This window comes from Dryobates pubescens, chromosome 3, assembly GCF_014839835.1.
Source record: "Dryobates pubescens isolate bDryPub1 chromosome 3, bDryPub1.pri, whole genome shotgun sequence".
NCBI classification, from domain to species: Eukaryota; Metazoa; Chordata; class Aves; order Piciformes; family Picidae; genus Dryobates; species Dryobates pubescens.
The window spans coordinates 44,504,166-44,520,606 of record NC_071614.1 but is presented as its reverse complement, the minus strand read 5'-3'; the positions used below and the strand labels follow the sequence as shown (position 1 = coordinate 44,520,606).

The 16,441-nt window shown below is 45.1% G+C and overlaps 1 protein-coding gene across 2 annotated transcripts; it reads right to left on the bottom strand.

Annotated features, from left to right (window-relative positions):
- Window positions 1–8,380: 8,380 nt before the first annotated feature.
- On the bottom strand, window positions 8,381–13,528 carry BMP2 (bone morphogenetic protein 2). Of its 2 annotated transcripts, XM_054180084.1 has the most exons (4): window positions 13,389–13,528; window positions 12,802–13,217; window positions 11,538–11,896; window positions 8,381–9,266 (listed from the first exon to the last, which is right to left on the bottom strand). In XM_054180084.1, the coding sequence occupies exons 3-4, from the start codon at window positions 11,887–11,889 to the stop codon at window positions 8,422–8,424; spliced, it is 1,197 nt and encodes a 398-aa protein (XP_054036059.1). In that variant the 5' UTR covers window positions 11,890–11,896; window positions 12,802–13,217; window positions 13,389–13,528; the 3' UTR covers window positions 8,381–8,421. The 2 variants fall into 2 exon arrangements, with proteins under 2 accessions (XP_054036059.1, XP_054036060.1); XM_054180085.1 differs by lacking the exon at window positions 13,389–13,528 and having other exon boundaries at window positions 12,802–13,265.
- Window positions 13,529–16,441: the final 2,913 nt, after the last annotated feature.

Genomic DNA, 16,441 nt, shown 5'->3' with positions numbered 1-16,441 from the left:
AAGAGAAAAATGGAGTCTGAAACCCTGAAGGAAGTACTCGTGCACAAGAGGAGCTGGAAAGACCTTCCCAGACACTGAGGCTCACAGAGAGAGGCCCAACAACAAACTCTCCTCACCAGTTAGATGGAAAAGTTGTTATAATCCACTGCTTGGCTTAAGCCTCTAGAAGGCTTTTGGGAAGGGCAGCACCTAGGTGTTTTTGGTTTGGTTTGTTTCTTTTTCATGTGGGGTTTTTTGTTGTTGTTGTTGGGGTTTTTTAGGCATTATGATAAGCTGATTCTATTTAAAAATTAAATCTAATCATTAAAAAAGGCTAAGACCCAGCAGGCAAGAGATGCAAGAGCAATCTGCCAGCTGAATGGCCTGATAGATTTTTGTGGAGTTGTTCATAAGCTGCTGATTTTTGTAGTTTATTTTTTTTTAATTGTTTGGGGCTTTTTTGGTTGTTCCAGGTTTTTGGTTTGGGTTGGGTTTTTTTGTTTGTTTGTTGGTTTTTTGGGGGTTTGTTCTTGTTTGGTTGCCTTTAGCTGTTCTGGGTTTTTTTGAAAGTCACAGACCACTTTCTCAACATTTGCCAGAAGGCTCCACTCACATTCCCAACAGCATTTTCCCAGTGCTTGGTCCTTCTCACCAAGGTACTTTGCAGTGGGCATGAAGCAGTAATTCAGCAGGTGTGCAGGATCTCTCTCTAAATGACTCTGCCTTCTAGGGTACATTTGGGTTATACTTTCAAAGATTAAAATCTTTTCACTTGCAAACCTGGGAGACTTCTTAGCCCAACACATCAAGAAGTAGCTAACAATTAGGTATTTCTTTAAAAAAAAAACAAACACCCCAACAACAAAAACACAAAACACAACACACCAAACACCACCACCGCAACATCGACACACACAAAAAAGCCACACCAAAACAAAGCAAAAAACCCAACCCCCCAAAAAACACAAACAACAACAACAAAAAAAGCAAACAACCAACAAAACTTTATAAATTACCAGACCAGGAAATATGAATCAGTCTTTGATCCTCCCCTCAGTAATAACAATCTAGAACATGGGTTACTTCTAATCAAAATGTTGATGGACTTTAAAAATACCAGTGGTTAAAAAAAAAGGGAGAAATTCAATTCTATTTTCTTCTGATCTTTGAGTCTCAAGGTGGAATTCTGCAGCTTCTCCCCAGAGAACAGGAGGAAGCTTTTTTTTTTTCCCTCTCAAACTCAGATGTCCTTACAAGATTCCAGCAGGGAAAGCTTTAAAGCAATCCTGCAAGATGCTAATACACTGAAAATAGCAAAATGACCACACACCTGTCATCCCAGTCTTGAGCATTACGAATGAGAGTATCAATCATGTCAGTATTTTGCACAATACTGCTCATTCTTCACTTAAGTTATCAGGTACAGGGCTTGGTAAATGGCTTCCATGTGCATTTGGACTTGGTCCAATGCAACACTATGTGACATCCAAACTGCCTTCATGTTAACATTTATGACATCAGCTAAAATATCAGGAGTCTTCATGAAAACAGGCAAAAACCCTGGACTCTTCCAAGTAACAGACTGCTTTTAAGGATGGGTTTGTTTTTTTTCATTAAAAGGGGAGAAAAAGAATTTAAGCCAACAGCAAGTGTGATGTTTATAAGAAATAATACATGCCTTCTCTTTCTAATTGCCAAGAAGTCAATAACTCCTTTGGTCTATGAAGTCCCATATGAAGTTATCAATAAGCCATGAGAAAAATGCAAAAGTCAAGATTATAATGAAATGAATCATCATTTCTGGCTGTAAAACAGAGGCATTCTGCTCAGCCTGCATGTTTGGTGCGGTAGCAGTCAAATATCCCTTCCCTCTCCCATCACCACTGGCCTTGCAATTAAGCTTCAATATGCCTCTGTGTATATTATTGATGTGGAAACAGCTGTTTCCATCATGCCACAGACATTCTATAGTTTTGAAGTCTGTGGTTACAGAGTCATTATTTCATACAACACTTTCCCATCACTAGGGTGTGCAGGATGCCATAAAAAAAATGGTTTTGTGCAAGCTCCAAGCTACTGGAATTATGTCAATAGTTACCTTAAATACATTATTTTTCCTATGTGGTCACCCTGCCTTCTGAGGATTTGCTTTAATAAAAAGGACCAGATCATCTGAGATATGAAGGTAGAGCTGTGCTGATCTGCAGATCTGGTTGATATTTCCATCTTTTAATCTGCATGTTGTTTCCAGGATGATGATAGTAATAATAGCAGTAGTAATAATAACACATTTGCTTCTGTTTGTAGTGAAACATTGCTGGAGCTGAATGCTCCATTTTAATGAGACACACTGAATGAAACAGTATCCTGCAGTGCAGTAAGTACATGTCAGCTCTCCGCTGCCTTGGCATTACAAGCCAAACTACAGTACAATATTCATAATTTTCTTGGTGATCTCCCAGAAAAACCTTCTTAATTTAATCTCTAATGGGATTATCAGCCTCATTAAATTGTAAATCTACCACAGTCTGGCTATTGTGGGAACCTGAACTTTCAGAATGTTATCAATTCACTGCTCTGATCTCTACCTGAAGTCCCTCTAGAAACTTTTAACACTTTCAGCTTCAAACACCTGCAGGGTCCTTCCCCACTTCCCTCACCTATGAATTCTTCCCCCAAAAATCCCTGTGGTTTTTTTTCCAATTGAAAGGCACAGACTTGGCTCCTCTCTGGAGTTAAGCCAATACACCCAAGCGCAGACCTAACCTAGTCTAATTTCTATATGGGCAGCCAAACACGTTTGGCAGAAAAATGAAGCATGAAGGGCAAAAACACATCTCATCACTTATGAGCCAAGAACCAAGCTGGCCCACCACAAGTTTCCTACCTCTGCAGAAGTCAAACAACTCTCAGCCTCTGTTCATCTATCAAGGGCAACACAAGCCCAGGCAGGTATTACAACCGGGTGCCTCCACAGCATTATGTAAATACAGATGCAAATAAGCTTTGGCCCTCAGACTTCTGGCAAGTTACAAATACAGTCCCTGGTATTGCGAGGTGTCTCCTGCTGCACATTACAGGTGCCAGCCCTCAGACCCTTCCCAAACTACAATTCTTACTGGAGGCAGTGACAATTCACTTCTGTAAAGGACACAGAAGCTGGACAAAACCAGCGTACCTGCTTTTCTAAGTGACCATTGCACAAAGCTTGTGGATGGAAGGTTGCTAAATCCCCGAGAGCACTGACAGGTGACTAGATTCCAAAACAGAGAGGCAGCTCCACCTTAGGAAACCATTACTGCCTGTTGCAGACAAGGCTGTCAGGAATACAGGTAATGAAGGATTAGTAATGGAGAGACAGGCAAGAAGTAATCTTAAAATAATTTGTGAATTTTTTGTGTGTCCAAACAAGGCAAATGCAGAAGACAAAGTGTTACTTTCTCACACACCTAAAAAAAATATCTCTCAGCAGAAGTAAACAAAAAAATGTGGAGTACAGTAGAGTGCAACTATATTCTGAAGGAGCTGGAGTTTTTTTCCTTGACATAGTATTCTAGCATAATAAAAGACTGTGCTATTACCCAACACCATTTTTACAACAATAGTATGTAAAGCCCAACCTAGTCTCTTCTTTCCTATGTAACTAAAATATAAAGTGGTTTGTGCCTGTAACAACCATTTATAACATTTTAAAATACATTTTAATGCCTTTGGCTTTTGATCCTGATTTTCAGCAGCTTAAGTCAATTGGGAACAAGATTCGTGGTTCTCATGTTCTCATCCTGTAAGAGCATAACAAATCAAGTTCTCATAGCAGCAGTCTGCCCTACCAAAAGGGGCAAAAGGAGAAGAGAAACATTCCACATCCATAATTAGATAAATAATACTTCAGGCAAGATATGGCACCTTTTGAAGTGCCTTTTCAAGGATTTTTCTCTGCTTGTTACTACAGAAACCATCTAGCAACCAGTATCTACAGCAAACTTCACCCAAAACAGTGAAAAACCATATAGACAGAGCAGGTTTTACCTCCACCCCTTTTTCTCCCCTTCCCCAGTCTCTTTTCTGGTTTGTTTTTGGGTTTTTTTGGAAGGGTGGGTGAGTGCTACGGAAACTGCAAAGGATAGGAGCATTTTGCATGCACTGAAACAGAAAAGCTCTGATTACAGGTAGCAGAAATGAAAGTAGGGAATGAGGAATGAGCAAGGAGGAATGCATAATGCAGGATGAGGATACAATTTCTACACATTGGCTAAAAACGCTTTACACACTTAAGCAATAAAAACAAACCATTAGGCCAGACCTGCACTGTCAGGAAGTATAAAACAGTTCTTGAAACTCTGCAGTTATGTACAAAAGCTTTTCATAAACTTTTGTTTCCTGATCTTCATAAAACAGTAACATCAAGCTGCCATATGGCAATTAGCTGCCTCCTGAAATCAATTAAAAAAAAAAAATCAACAATTTAGGAATAGCTGCACAATAAAATAGTTCCATAATTATCCTCTTCTAATAGCATAGCAAAATGAGTCCAAAATAATTGCAGCCCAGATGAGCTCCTTCTTCAAAGCTCAGAGTACAATAAATCATGTTCTTCATCAGCACTGATTGCACAAGTAAGACTTCTAACTGCCTGGCAGAGGTGAAGGCAGGTGAGAGTCTGTGGACATCCAAATCAAATTATCATATGAGCAGGAAAGGTCTCAACACCTGATTGTTATGGGCCCAGGTTAGCAGAGTGGAGCAGATTCTGCTCAGCAAAACTGGCCAATGCTCTCAGGAGAGCTTACCTCAACTGAAGATCTTCCCATGTCATTTTTACATGTTGCTGACCACAGAAGTCCAACTGAATTTTGCGCAAAAATTATCAAGCCATTCGACAAAGCTGCTACTGAGTCTCAAAAGGACAAGGAGAGATGCTGATCACATTTGTGTTTAGAGAGATGCTTATCTGAAATGCACAAAGGGTGACATTATCTATCACAATCTCTGCCTATATAGATTATTTAAGTGCCTAGAAGCAATATGTTTAGGGGAAACAGACTATAGAGTAACCAAGGCCGTTTTGCCTTCCAGGTCTTCTTTTTCTCTCCTCTTAAGAGGGGAAAAACAAACAAACAAACAAACAAAAACCCAAACACCAAAACTAAACAAACAAACAAAAAAACATGCAAAACTTTGTATACTTTAACACTGATAAGTACTAAAGAAATAAGTACTGGAGTAACAGCATACTTTCCATATTCAGGGTCATTTAGCAGTGATTACTAGAGTTAGATGTCAGAAAGCCCAACCCTCTCAGTACTGTCTGATCACCAACTCTATTTAGTAGATTTCAGAAACCCAACTGACCTCCAGGAAAATTTTCCTACTAATGAAAGTTTAGTTTCTTTTATTTTAAATCCTAAACAAACTCTTCAGTACAGCAATCTCACCTCTCCAACCTAGAGAAAGGTTAAGGATTTAAAGAACCAATTCTGCTGAAATTTATTAAGATGCTAAACTTGACACATGCATATATCCTCCTCAAAAAATCAGTATGAAACTGCTGATTCTGTGACTAATGCTAAGCAGGTATAGAAATGCTTACAAGAGTGGGTCTTAATAGGTTACAATTATACATTGACCTCAGTGTACTTTGTGAAGGCTGCAATTCTTTGTCAATCAACAAGAGGTTTGCCTTTACAAGGAATGCAGCATCACGCCATGAGCCAGCTACTGCTCATGCACAGACAATTGCTGTAGCAAATTTTTGTGAAACAAGATTAGCATTTACATCTCATGCCTTAGAGGAGAGAAAGCAGTCACCACTCTGCAAAAAGCCTCCTTCAGTCTAGTTACACACAAAGGAATAGGAGTTGTGCAACTTAAACCTTGCCAAGACTGGCATTTAGGATCTGTTCAGAAGTGCTATGGGGTCTTTCTGATTTTGGCATGTTTGGAATCATACCTTTCCTGCTCATAGAAATAGTGCAGTCTTCAATTTTTAGGCACTTCATGACCAGCTTCTGCAAGCTTAGGTTGTAAAATACACTAGCACTGCTGTGACCCAACTAGCACAACCACACACCACAGTCAAGGAAGTCTTGAAGCACCTTCACCGTAGCACGTCCTGTAGCTGACAACCTTCCCAAAGCAACAAACTCCCTCATTGCTAAAGCTGACAAGAAACAAAAGGCAAACAAAATTTCTGTATGTATGAGGTTCCTCACTGAAAACATTAGCCAACAAAAACGCTCTGGTCTTCAGAAAAAGTAGAGGTTATCCATCCAGTGTCCACTGCTGTGTAGTACCAGGATGACCAATAACATCAGCTACCTCTCAAAAACAACCAGAGTGGTGGACTATTCTCTACTAGCTATTAAAAATACTGCTATGGAAGTTTTTCTCTTGCCACTGAAACTTACAGCTAGGCTAAGACAGTTTAAGCTCACAAGAGAAAAACTGAAGGAGCCAATAGAAAATTAGTTTCTCTCCTATCTGCTGTGCATATTGCTTTTTTGTGATGATTAATCATAGAGGACTGTTCTTTATAAGAAGACCTGTAAGACACCATCAAGTTAGCCTTTCTGATCAGCAAACCTATTTGGTACCTTTGTGAAACCCAGATGATTCTGTAAAAAAGCAAGAGTTTGGGGAGGGCCAGGAGAAACAGGAGGGTTCTATTAATAAAAAGGATAGGAAGAGGTTCAAACCAGCGATTCTCAGAGCTGACTTTGAGACGTCTTTAACAGGACAAGTGTATACATGGCTTTAGGAACTGCTGCCTCAGTTCACCAAATCCAGAAACAGATGCATGACAGAGTGCAAGGGAATTCTGACATCTCTAGAAGCATCAGCACAGTCACTCTATAGCCACTAAATACAGTGGAGAGCTCCTGAAACAGGAAGGAACTCACCATTAGCAGTCTAACATGGTTTTGTTCTGTTCCCAGCTTCAGTGCACTCCGCAATAGATCACCAAGAAGCCCATTCAAGTCACTTTCCCACTCTGCTATTTCAGCACAATTCTCACACAAGCAGCAACTCAGCCTCCGCATGCTCATCACAGGTTCTACAGCTACTAATCTGACTGCCATAGCAGTCTCCTAACACACAACAGGCATGGAAAGTATTAGCTTTAATGCTGTACTTGCCAGCTTCAAATTGTGGTTTTGTCCCTGACAAAGGATTTGAAAAGTAAGATGTAAGCACAAGTTATCCCTGTGATGACTGCACAAGCAAACCATTTTTTCTTACAGACTGGGCTTTTCATAAATATCAGAATTCTATGATTTATTACCTGAAACAAATTCAAGCATTTGGGAAGAAAAAGCAAGCTTTCAAACACAAAACCCTGGAAAGGTAATCTGGAAATCGGCTAAACAATCAGCTGAGGTTTGATAGGAGGCTGTGTAAGACAACAGCTTGCTGTACACAGGACAAAAACTGAAGACTAATTTCACTATAAGACTCCACAGAAGTGAGCTCTCATCTGAGGGGAGGAAGTATGCATTGCTTTTCCAACTGTTAAAGGCAAGGGCCAGTGCAAATAAGGTAAGCATTCCTCTTTAGCATACATAATGACCAAAAAAAAAAAAAAAAAGACATTTCAGTTTTTATTATTTTGTATTTGGCCAGGACTTTAAGGAAGGACTTTTAAAGGAAACATCAAACATTCATTTTTCTGTAGATCTAGAAAGGATTCAGCTTTCCCCCACCCCCCCCCGCAGGATTTCTTTTGGCCCTTCTTATATTCACACTGCAAATTAGTTGGGAATAGCAGTATTTATACTAGATCAGCACCGTCTGGTTTTTATCCAACTGTTCCACCTAAAGAGGATGCCAGTTCTCATGGACTGGAGAGCCCACCCTGCAGCATTCCTGAGAATTGTACAATATAATAATCTTGAAAGTCAGCAGAGTGGATTAACCACTTTTTTTCTGGACTTGAACTTGTGACCTTAACAGTAGCACAGCAGAAAGCAAATGTGCTATGCACTTTGCCATAGTAACCTTCCATGTATTCTTTTCAACTTAAATACACACAATTGAAACACCTACAATTTGGAAAAAATTATGTACAAACCCTATATTTTTTTTTTCCTTTTTGATTACATATAAATACAAATTAGCTATTTCTCTAAAAAGTGGTTATAATAGTAAATAAATACAAAATAAGAATCTGACCATTATACTTCATGTGCTGGGGTTAAACCCTTATAAAATGTACAACTAAAATACATTTAAAAATCTTTAAAGGAATATTTCTCTGATTAAAATATTTGTTTTCCCAACTTTTTTGTAGATATAAATATATTTTCAAAATAGTTGTGTTTTTTTTTTTTTCTTTCCATTTCATTACATAAATAAAAGTCTTCATTGGGAAATATTAAAGTGTCAGCTTTGTTTTTTTTTTGTTTTTTTTTTTTTTTTTTGCATTTGTCTAACATATTTGCTGTGTCAGCGGCACCCACAACCCTCCACAACCATATCTTGATAGTTCTTTAAAACAACTTTCTCATTTTCATCAAGGTAGAGCATGGAAATAGCACTCAGTTCTGTCGGCACACAGCAAGCCTTGGGAATTTTGGAATTCACTGAATTGACCAAAGTTTGAACAATGGCATGGTTTGTTGAGTTTAGATGATCTGCCAACGGAAAAGGACATTCCCCATGGCAGTAAAAGGCACTATACCCCGGAGGGGCAACAATCCAGTCATTCCACCCCACATCATTGAAGTCCACATATAACGGATGCCTTTTGCAACTGTATTTGTGGCGTTTACGCTGTTTGTGTTTTGCTTGACGCTTTTCTCTTTTATGAAGCGGGTGTCCCTTGCCATCATGCCCAAACGTTACTAATAATGGCCTGAGCTGAGACCAGCTATCTTCATCCTGATGTAAAGACCTGCTAATCCTAACGTGCCTCTTGGAGGCACTGTTCTCTTTGTCCAAGTGAACCACCTCTACCACAAACCCATGATTAGGTTGTCCATGTGCAATCCACCTCAAAACAGCTGGTGTTACATCAAAACTTTCCCATTTACTTGCATTATGATGCACCAACCTGGTGTCCAAAAGTCTTGTGACAGGGTCCTTAGAGGTGGCTGTGGCTGGCTTTATAATTTCATAAATATTAATACGGTGATGGTAGCTGCTGCTGTTCTCAAAGGCTCCGTGCACCTGTTCCCGAAAAATCTGGAGTTCAGCTGAGGTGATAGACTCCTCATTAGGGATAGAAGTTAAATTAAAGAAGAAACGTCGTGCTGTTTTTCCACTTGTTTCTTGCAGTTCTTCCAAAATTTCTAATTTGATTAAACAGGGAAAAGAAAAGGGGGGGGGGAAATAAATCAGGAACCAAACCCCTTAGATAATCTGCTATTGGCAACTTTCAAATGACAACTATCACACGTGACACACAAGATCTGAAAGGCTTTCAGGCAGAAAATACCACCTCCCTTCTCCTGTTTATGTAGGCAAGCGTGTAGAGCGTGAAGTTAAGAGTGCTTCACTCTTTTTTCCTTTTTTAATGCATTTTTGTTTGAATACTGGTGCCCTTTGCCTTCCAGGTGGTTACAATAAGTGGCAAGAAACACGTAGCATTACTTTGGAATTCAAGAATATTCACAAGAAAACTCTAGCACCAGAGTTAGTGGGGGTCTGAAGAGAATCATTAAATCTGGTTAAAGACTTAAGGTAATTACTACATTGCTGCTTTTTTTTTTCAGGAATATGGCTCTAACATCAATTTTTAAAATTCCATTCTGGAAAATACTACTCCACAATGTAGGTGACTTAAAAGTCTTAACACGTGGGTATTTGGATCATAGTGACAACCAACTCAGTGGCGTAACAGCACTTTACAAAGCCCACTTCATAATTTACCCCAAAAGGACATAAAGAATGGCAGGAAGGTTCAACTGCTGAAAATGAGTGGATGGGATAAGGGTAATTTAAAAAGTCGCTTCTGAACAGCAGGGTTTCAGAAAAACAACAACAATAAAATGTTATAAATCACTAAATCCCAGGTGGTTCTCACCTCTAAGTCAACAAATAATTGAATGGAGGGAATAAAATGTATCTAGGGCTGCTAAGAAGTACATTGTTGCTACAGATATTGAAGAAATTAAATGTGCCAAAACAAATCTCTCTCCACGGGGTTTACTTTTGGTGCTAAGCATCCTGGAGAACTGTTCATTTCCTAAGGGGAAGCCATAACTATTCCCTTTTGAATCCAGCGTGATTTATTTGGATGAGGTAAGGCTCAGCTTTATGGTATTTCAGGACCAGACCAATATTTGTAAACATGCAGATGTTTTGAATGGGCACAAGACAAATTTTTGCTTGTAAGAAGCCACTAAGTTTTGCTAAAATTATAGAATAGCTTTTATGTCAAAACCAGTATTTGCTATAACAGTACAATTACTTCAAACTGCTGATTTGCTTGACACTTAAAAATGTTGCCCCTTAGGCTCCTGTCTTGCACAGCCCCTTTGCCTGCCATACTCAGGTTTAAACTAAATGACCGAGTGCTGGCTTTTCCCCACTCACTACTAGATGTTTACTTCTCCTGTAGGGATATGCAGATAATGAGAGGTTTCATCATTCACCTCCTCTCTTACAATAAGGCTTCCCAGTAAACAGCACATCCACTTCTCCGAGGCCACCTCCTTTATCCATCAGAAATCTAAATACTAACTAATTTCTTTCCTCAACACGAAAAGCATGGGAAAAGTTAATGTTCATTAGTTTTCCAGCGAGGCTACTGCACGCTAGCACTGGAGACAAGGATCCTGGAACACTTAAAACCCGGCCAAGCGGCTCCCAAAGAGCATACGAGCGACACGTGAACCACCAGCTCCAAGGGCCTACCCGAGGGGTGACTACTGCCGCAGTGACTGTTTCGGCTACATAAACCGAAAAATGCACGCAGTTGCTCAGTAAGGGCCTGTCTCTGAGGGCCCACTGCCCGGTGGACTGTAAGGGATAAAGTGTGGAGGTGCTGCTGGATGCTTCCCTCTGCATTTGGCCGGGTTACCTTAAGTTGAGAGCTCGATGGCGGAGTGAGGGAGCTCTTGAGGTGGCCACGATTGATTGTTTCATTGATCTCTCACGGGGATTATATAAGGATTAGAAACCTCCGCAGCGGCGCCGGCTCAGCCGCGCATTAGGGAGACTTTCCTGCTCTTCAGACTCACAACAGAAAAGCTATTTGTGGGAATGCTTAACGCAGAGCTGCCTTGTTTTAGCGGGAAAAGTAAAACGGGAACCTCGCGTCGGACAGAGGGAGAAGAAAGGTTCGCAAAGCAAGCGTTCCTGCAGCAGGGATCCCAGTAGCAAACCCGTCTGGAAGTACCCGGCCACCCGGTGTACTCAGCGCTGCGTTACCGGCGGCCAAACTTACGCGCTCCCGGGGCGGAATCCTCCCCGACGCTCCTCCCCCGGCCCTCCCCTTTCTCCTCGGCTCCCTCAGCCCATCCTGCTGCTGGTGCCCTCACGCACCGCCGCGCCCGTTGCCCCCCCTCCCGCCCCAGGCCGTGCGCCCGCAGCCCTGCTCCCCCAGCTCCCGCCCCTACCTTCGTGGTGGAAACTGCGGACGGTGTTGGCGCGGCTGGTGGCCTTCTCCAGCGGATAGCCGAGCGCCGACGGCTGCCCCAGTTTCTGACCCGCGTGCAGACGGTAGAGGTCCAGCATGTAGGGAGGGATGACGACGTCCTTGCCGGGGCTGGGCCGCCGCTTCAACCCGAACATGTGGAGCAGGCGCAGCTCGAACTCGCTGAGGAGGTCCTCGGGACGCTGCGCGGCCGAGGCGGCGCGGCCCGGCTCGATGAAGCGCCGCCGACCCACCTCCGGCATGAGGCCGGCCGCGCCGCCCAGTAGCACCTGGCAGAGCAGGAGCGCCAGGAGAGAACGGGTCACGGCAACCATGATCAACCTGCGCGGAGGAGGAGGCGATAGGAGCCAGTCAGCGCGGACACCGCGCCGGGGAAGCGCGCCGCAGTGGGGGGAGGGCGGTCGGGGACGGTCCGCAGGTGGGTGCCACCCCGGCGCCCAGCCTGACCCCCGCGGGGCGAGGCGCGAGCCATGGCGAGCTGGGCCTCGGCCACAACCCAGCGGGTGGGCGCGAAAGAGCCCCTCATGGGGCCCCGCCGGGCCGCTTCAGGTGCTCGGCGGCGGAGCGAGGCACGAAAATCCCCGTGGCAGGCGATCAAAGGGAGCGAGGCGGGACGGGGCGGGGGAGCGAAGCGGGGCTGATCCGCAACAAAGGAGCACGGAGGTGAAGGGGAGGAGGGGGCGGCCGCTGTCAGTGCGGCGGGTGCACCTCCGGGGCCGGGTCGCAGGTGTGCGCCCTCCCGCCTTGCCTGGACCGGGCCTCCCGCCGCCGCCCGATCCGCAGGGAAAGGAAGGGAAGGGGGTGGCTGCCCCAGCCGACGCGCAAAGCGACCTTCCCTGCTGTGCTCCCGTCCCGATGCCCGTGCTTTCCCCTCCCCGCTCCGAGCCGCGGGAGTTTGGGATGGCTCGGCTTCCCCCGGGCCGCGGTTCCGCGCCGGGACGGCGGCTTCTCCAAAAGGAGAGCAAGGGAAAGCTATTTTCCCTCGGCGGAGTGGAAGAAGGGGAAGGAAGAAAACACAAATCCTGTTACGTCCTTAGCCAAACCTACAGGGTGGTATTCTCCCCCGTGAAACTCTGCGCTGGATTATTTTTATCATCATTATTATTATCATTAGAATTGTTATTATTAGTTGTCCCGTCCCCCCTCTCTTCCAGAGCGCTAGCACCTCTGCCGTGGCCCACGGAGACATCCTGCGGAGAAGGCTTTCAGTGGAGCCGGAGTTATACCTGTGTGCAGCAGCGGGGGTTGTGTCTGCAGGAGGGTTTTCGGCTCTCGGGGTGTTTTTCCCGCATCACTTGGTGTTACTCCAGACTTCGTTGCTGCTCCTCTACAGCTGCCGAGCAGAAAACATAAGTTCCCTGAAGTCCAGTCCGCCTCAGAAACATACTTTTAGCAGCTGGTTGAGGAGGCAGAAAGCAAGTCCCGAGCAGGGAAGGGCTTCTCCCTTTTAAAAGCAGCGATCGAAAAAGTTATTGCTTCTTCTTCCTCCTCGCGTGTGCCTGTCCGTGAATGGGTCCCTATGTCTACGGAGTTAGGAGGCTCCTTTTTAAAAATGTCCTTTGCATCACCCGCATCAGACAGACAGACATTTACTGAGACTCCTGCAGTAATATTCAGATGAAGCTTGACTTTGCTCCACTCCCTTAAAAAGAAAGAAGAAAGGAGGGAGGAGAAAATGAGAAGGAAAAAAAAAAAAAAAAAAAAGGGTGGGGAGCAGCCTGCTGCTGCTAATGCCGTCCCGCGTGGAGCAGCCGCGCTAGGAGCCCACTCCCGCTGCCCCGCCGGCCCGCCCGCCGCTCGCACCGCACCGCACCATTGCCGGGGGTGGCTGGGTCGCCGCCGCCGCCGGGCCTTTTTGTTGCTCGGCGATGTCACGACCCCGGAGGCTCGCGGGCCCGCGCCAATCACAGCCGCCCTGTGGGAGCGGGCTGCGGCCCCGCACCGGCTTTTAAAGGAAACGCCGCCTCCCTCCCTTCGTTCCTTCCCTCCCTCCTCCTTCGCCCGTTCCCTCCCTCGTCCGCTCCCGCTCCCGCCCGGGTCGCGGGACAGGGGCGGGCGTCCCGTCCCGTTAAGGGATCCTTCTGAGCTGGTGTGGGAAGCACCGCCTGCCGGGTCCCGCGTCCCGCTCCAGGCGGCCGTGCCTGGAGCGGGATATCGGACCGGACCGAACAATGACCCGTTGTGAGGCCCCCGAGTGCTGCGCTGCGCTGCGCCACCACAAATCGGATTAACACTGTGCCCCAGGGCTGCCGGGGTGGTAAAGTGTGAAGGTCACGTAAGGTACCGGGAGAATCCCGGTGCTTTAGAAAGAATTTCAACTTTGTAACGTTTTTAAATTATTATTTATTTATTTATTTATCTACCAGTGCGTGGGAGCCTGTTGCCTGACCCGGACTGGAAATCGGGAGGGTTTTCTCGCCTCGCCGAAAAAGAAGCACCGAGACTCGGGGAGGAGTCTCCTCCCGGACGGCTGCTGCGGTGCAGGCGACGGAGGGCTCAGCCCCGACCGTGCGCATGGCAGAGGGCTTGCGTTGTGTTATATTTTTTTTAAGATGTGGCTGCCCTCCAGTGGTGGAAATGCGGCGGATCTCCGGTCCTGACACGGCAATCCCATCGCGAACCAGCCCGCGGGCCCCAGCCTCCGCCTGGCACCTGCCCTGTGGGCCGAGTCGCGTTTCCTGTGGGGATGTGGATGGTGCTCACGCTGGCACTCCCCTGGTTTGCAGTCCCTGTTCGGCTGCGTACAGGCACGGAGGAGGACAGAGGTGACAGGGTGAAGAAGGCAGGTCCATGCTCAGGGAGCTGGAACTCCCGATCCTGGCTATGTCCTGATGGCAAATCTTTTAATCCCGACGAGATTTAGTAACTCGGGGATAGGGATGAATCTTTTGTCCCATCTCATGTTCGGTTTCTTGGACTCTGCGGTAGGACCTGGCTCTTCTCGCATAGGCATGTGATACCTGGCAGTTTAGGGTCCTCATCAAAGCCAAAGCCATCAGCACAGTCATTAGCTGGGGTCCCGGTGCTAGCCCAAGGCTCCGTCCCGGCAAAGCGAGTGCTCCCTGTGGAGAGCTCTTTGCAACGCCTCTCAAGGGCTTCATTTGCAAAAGACATAGACAGCTTTTGACACCTTGAGCTACTGTGGAGAAGGGTTTAAAGCAGTAACAAGGGAGAGAGCTCCATTACCAGATCCTCCATTGGGAGCAGCCGTTTCCCTCCATCTTACAACTTTGTAGCAGAGGAAAAGCCCTGATTTCAGGCAGGAATTCAGCACATTCGGGCTGGAATAAGTCCTCCCGGGGACCTTTTTCTCTTGACTTTTCTATCACGTTGGAATGACTTCATCTATACCAGCAAAACGTAGCTGCAGGAGGAGGTTGCTCACACAGGGAGTTTCATACCAGCATAACAAACCATGTTGGAACTACATCAGCATAATTAAAGAGATGGAAAAGCTCCATACCAAAAGCTCCCAACACTTGTTAACCTGGTTTTTTGCTCACCACTGTGCATACAGTGGGAGAGGTGACACAGAATGAGGTGAAATCCTTCAAAAGTTTAGTTACTTTTTCATTGCACAGATAATGTTTAATTTTATGACTTCCTGCAAGTCTCTAGCATGAACTGAAGGTGCCGTGCATTGTGACTTCAGGGTATGCCAATTATGTAAAGCAACACTAAAACAACAATGGCAACATAGTTTACACATCACTGACATTAAATGAGCACTTCAACATCTAATTGCCATTCCAGTTCAATCTGTAGTGGGTCATGCCAGGAAAAAGTCATTTCTTGCCTCAACAATTGCTCCTGTGCCTGGAGCATAGGCTGTACTGTATGCTCAGCTTCACGTTATCTCCAGGAGCTTTATATATTAGGAGGATGATCCTTGTAAGGGAAAAATGTGTTTGTGGTTGTTCTGAAGCCCTGCAGATACTCTGAGCTGATATCAAGAGGCTTTCATAGTTTTGCCCTTCACTGATTTCTAAATATTTTTTTATCAGAAATGTTTCAATACTTTTGTATCAGTCCTGTGTAACCAGCAAGACCAAGGAAGTGTTTGTTCCCTGTACTCAGCACTAGTGAGGACACACTTTGAGTACTGCGTTCAGTTTTGACCCCCTCACTACAAGAAGGACATTGAGGTGCTGAAGCATGTACAAAGAAGGGCAACAAAGCTGGTGAAGGGTCTAGAGAACAAGTCCTGTGACGAGTGGCTGAGGGAGCTGGGGTTGTTTAGCCTGGAGAAAGGGAGGCTGAGGGGAGACCTTACCACTCTCTACAATTCCCTGAAAGAAGATTGGAGCCAGGTGAGTGTCAGTCTCTTCTTCCATATAACAAGTAATAGGACAATAAAAAAATGGCCTCAAGTCGCACCAGGGGAGATTTAGGTTGGACATTAGGAAATTTTTCTTCACTGAAAGGGTTGTCAAGCATTGGAACAGGCTGCCTAGGAAAGTGGTTGAGTCACCATCTCTACAGGTATTTAAAAAACATGTAGATGTGGCACTTGGGAAGGTGGTTTAATGGTGGCCTTGTCAGTGTTAGGTTAATGGCCAGGCTTGATGATCTTAAAGATCTATTCCAACATTCATGATTCTATGAGTCTGTATAAATAGATGTTCATAGTCTTCTGCTCTCTGGGCCATAAAAGACAAAATTTCATAGGATTATAGAATGGTAGAAGTTGGAAGGGACCTCCAGAGATCAAGTCCAACCCCCCTGCCAAAGCAGGATCACCTAGGACAGGTCACACAGAAACCCCTAAGACAGGTCATACAGGAATGTGCTTAGATGGGTCTTGAAAATCTGTAGTGAAGGAGACTCCACAACCTCTCTGGGCAGCCTGTTTCAGGGCTCTGGCAT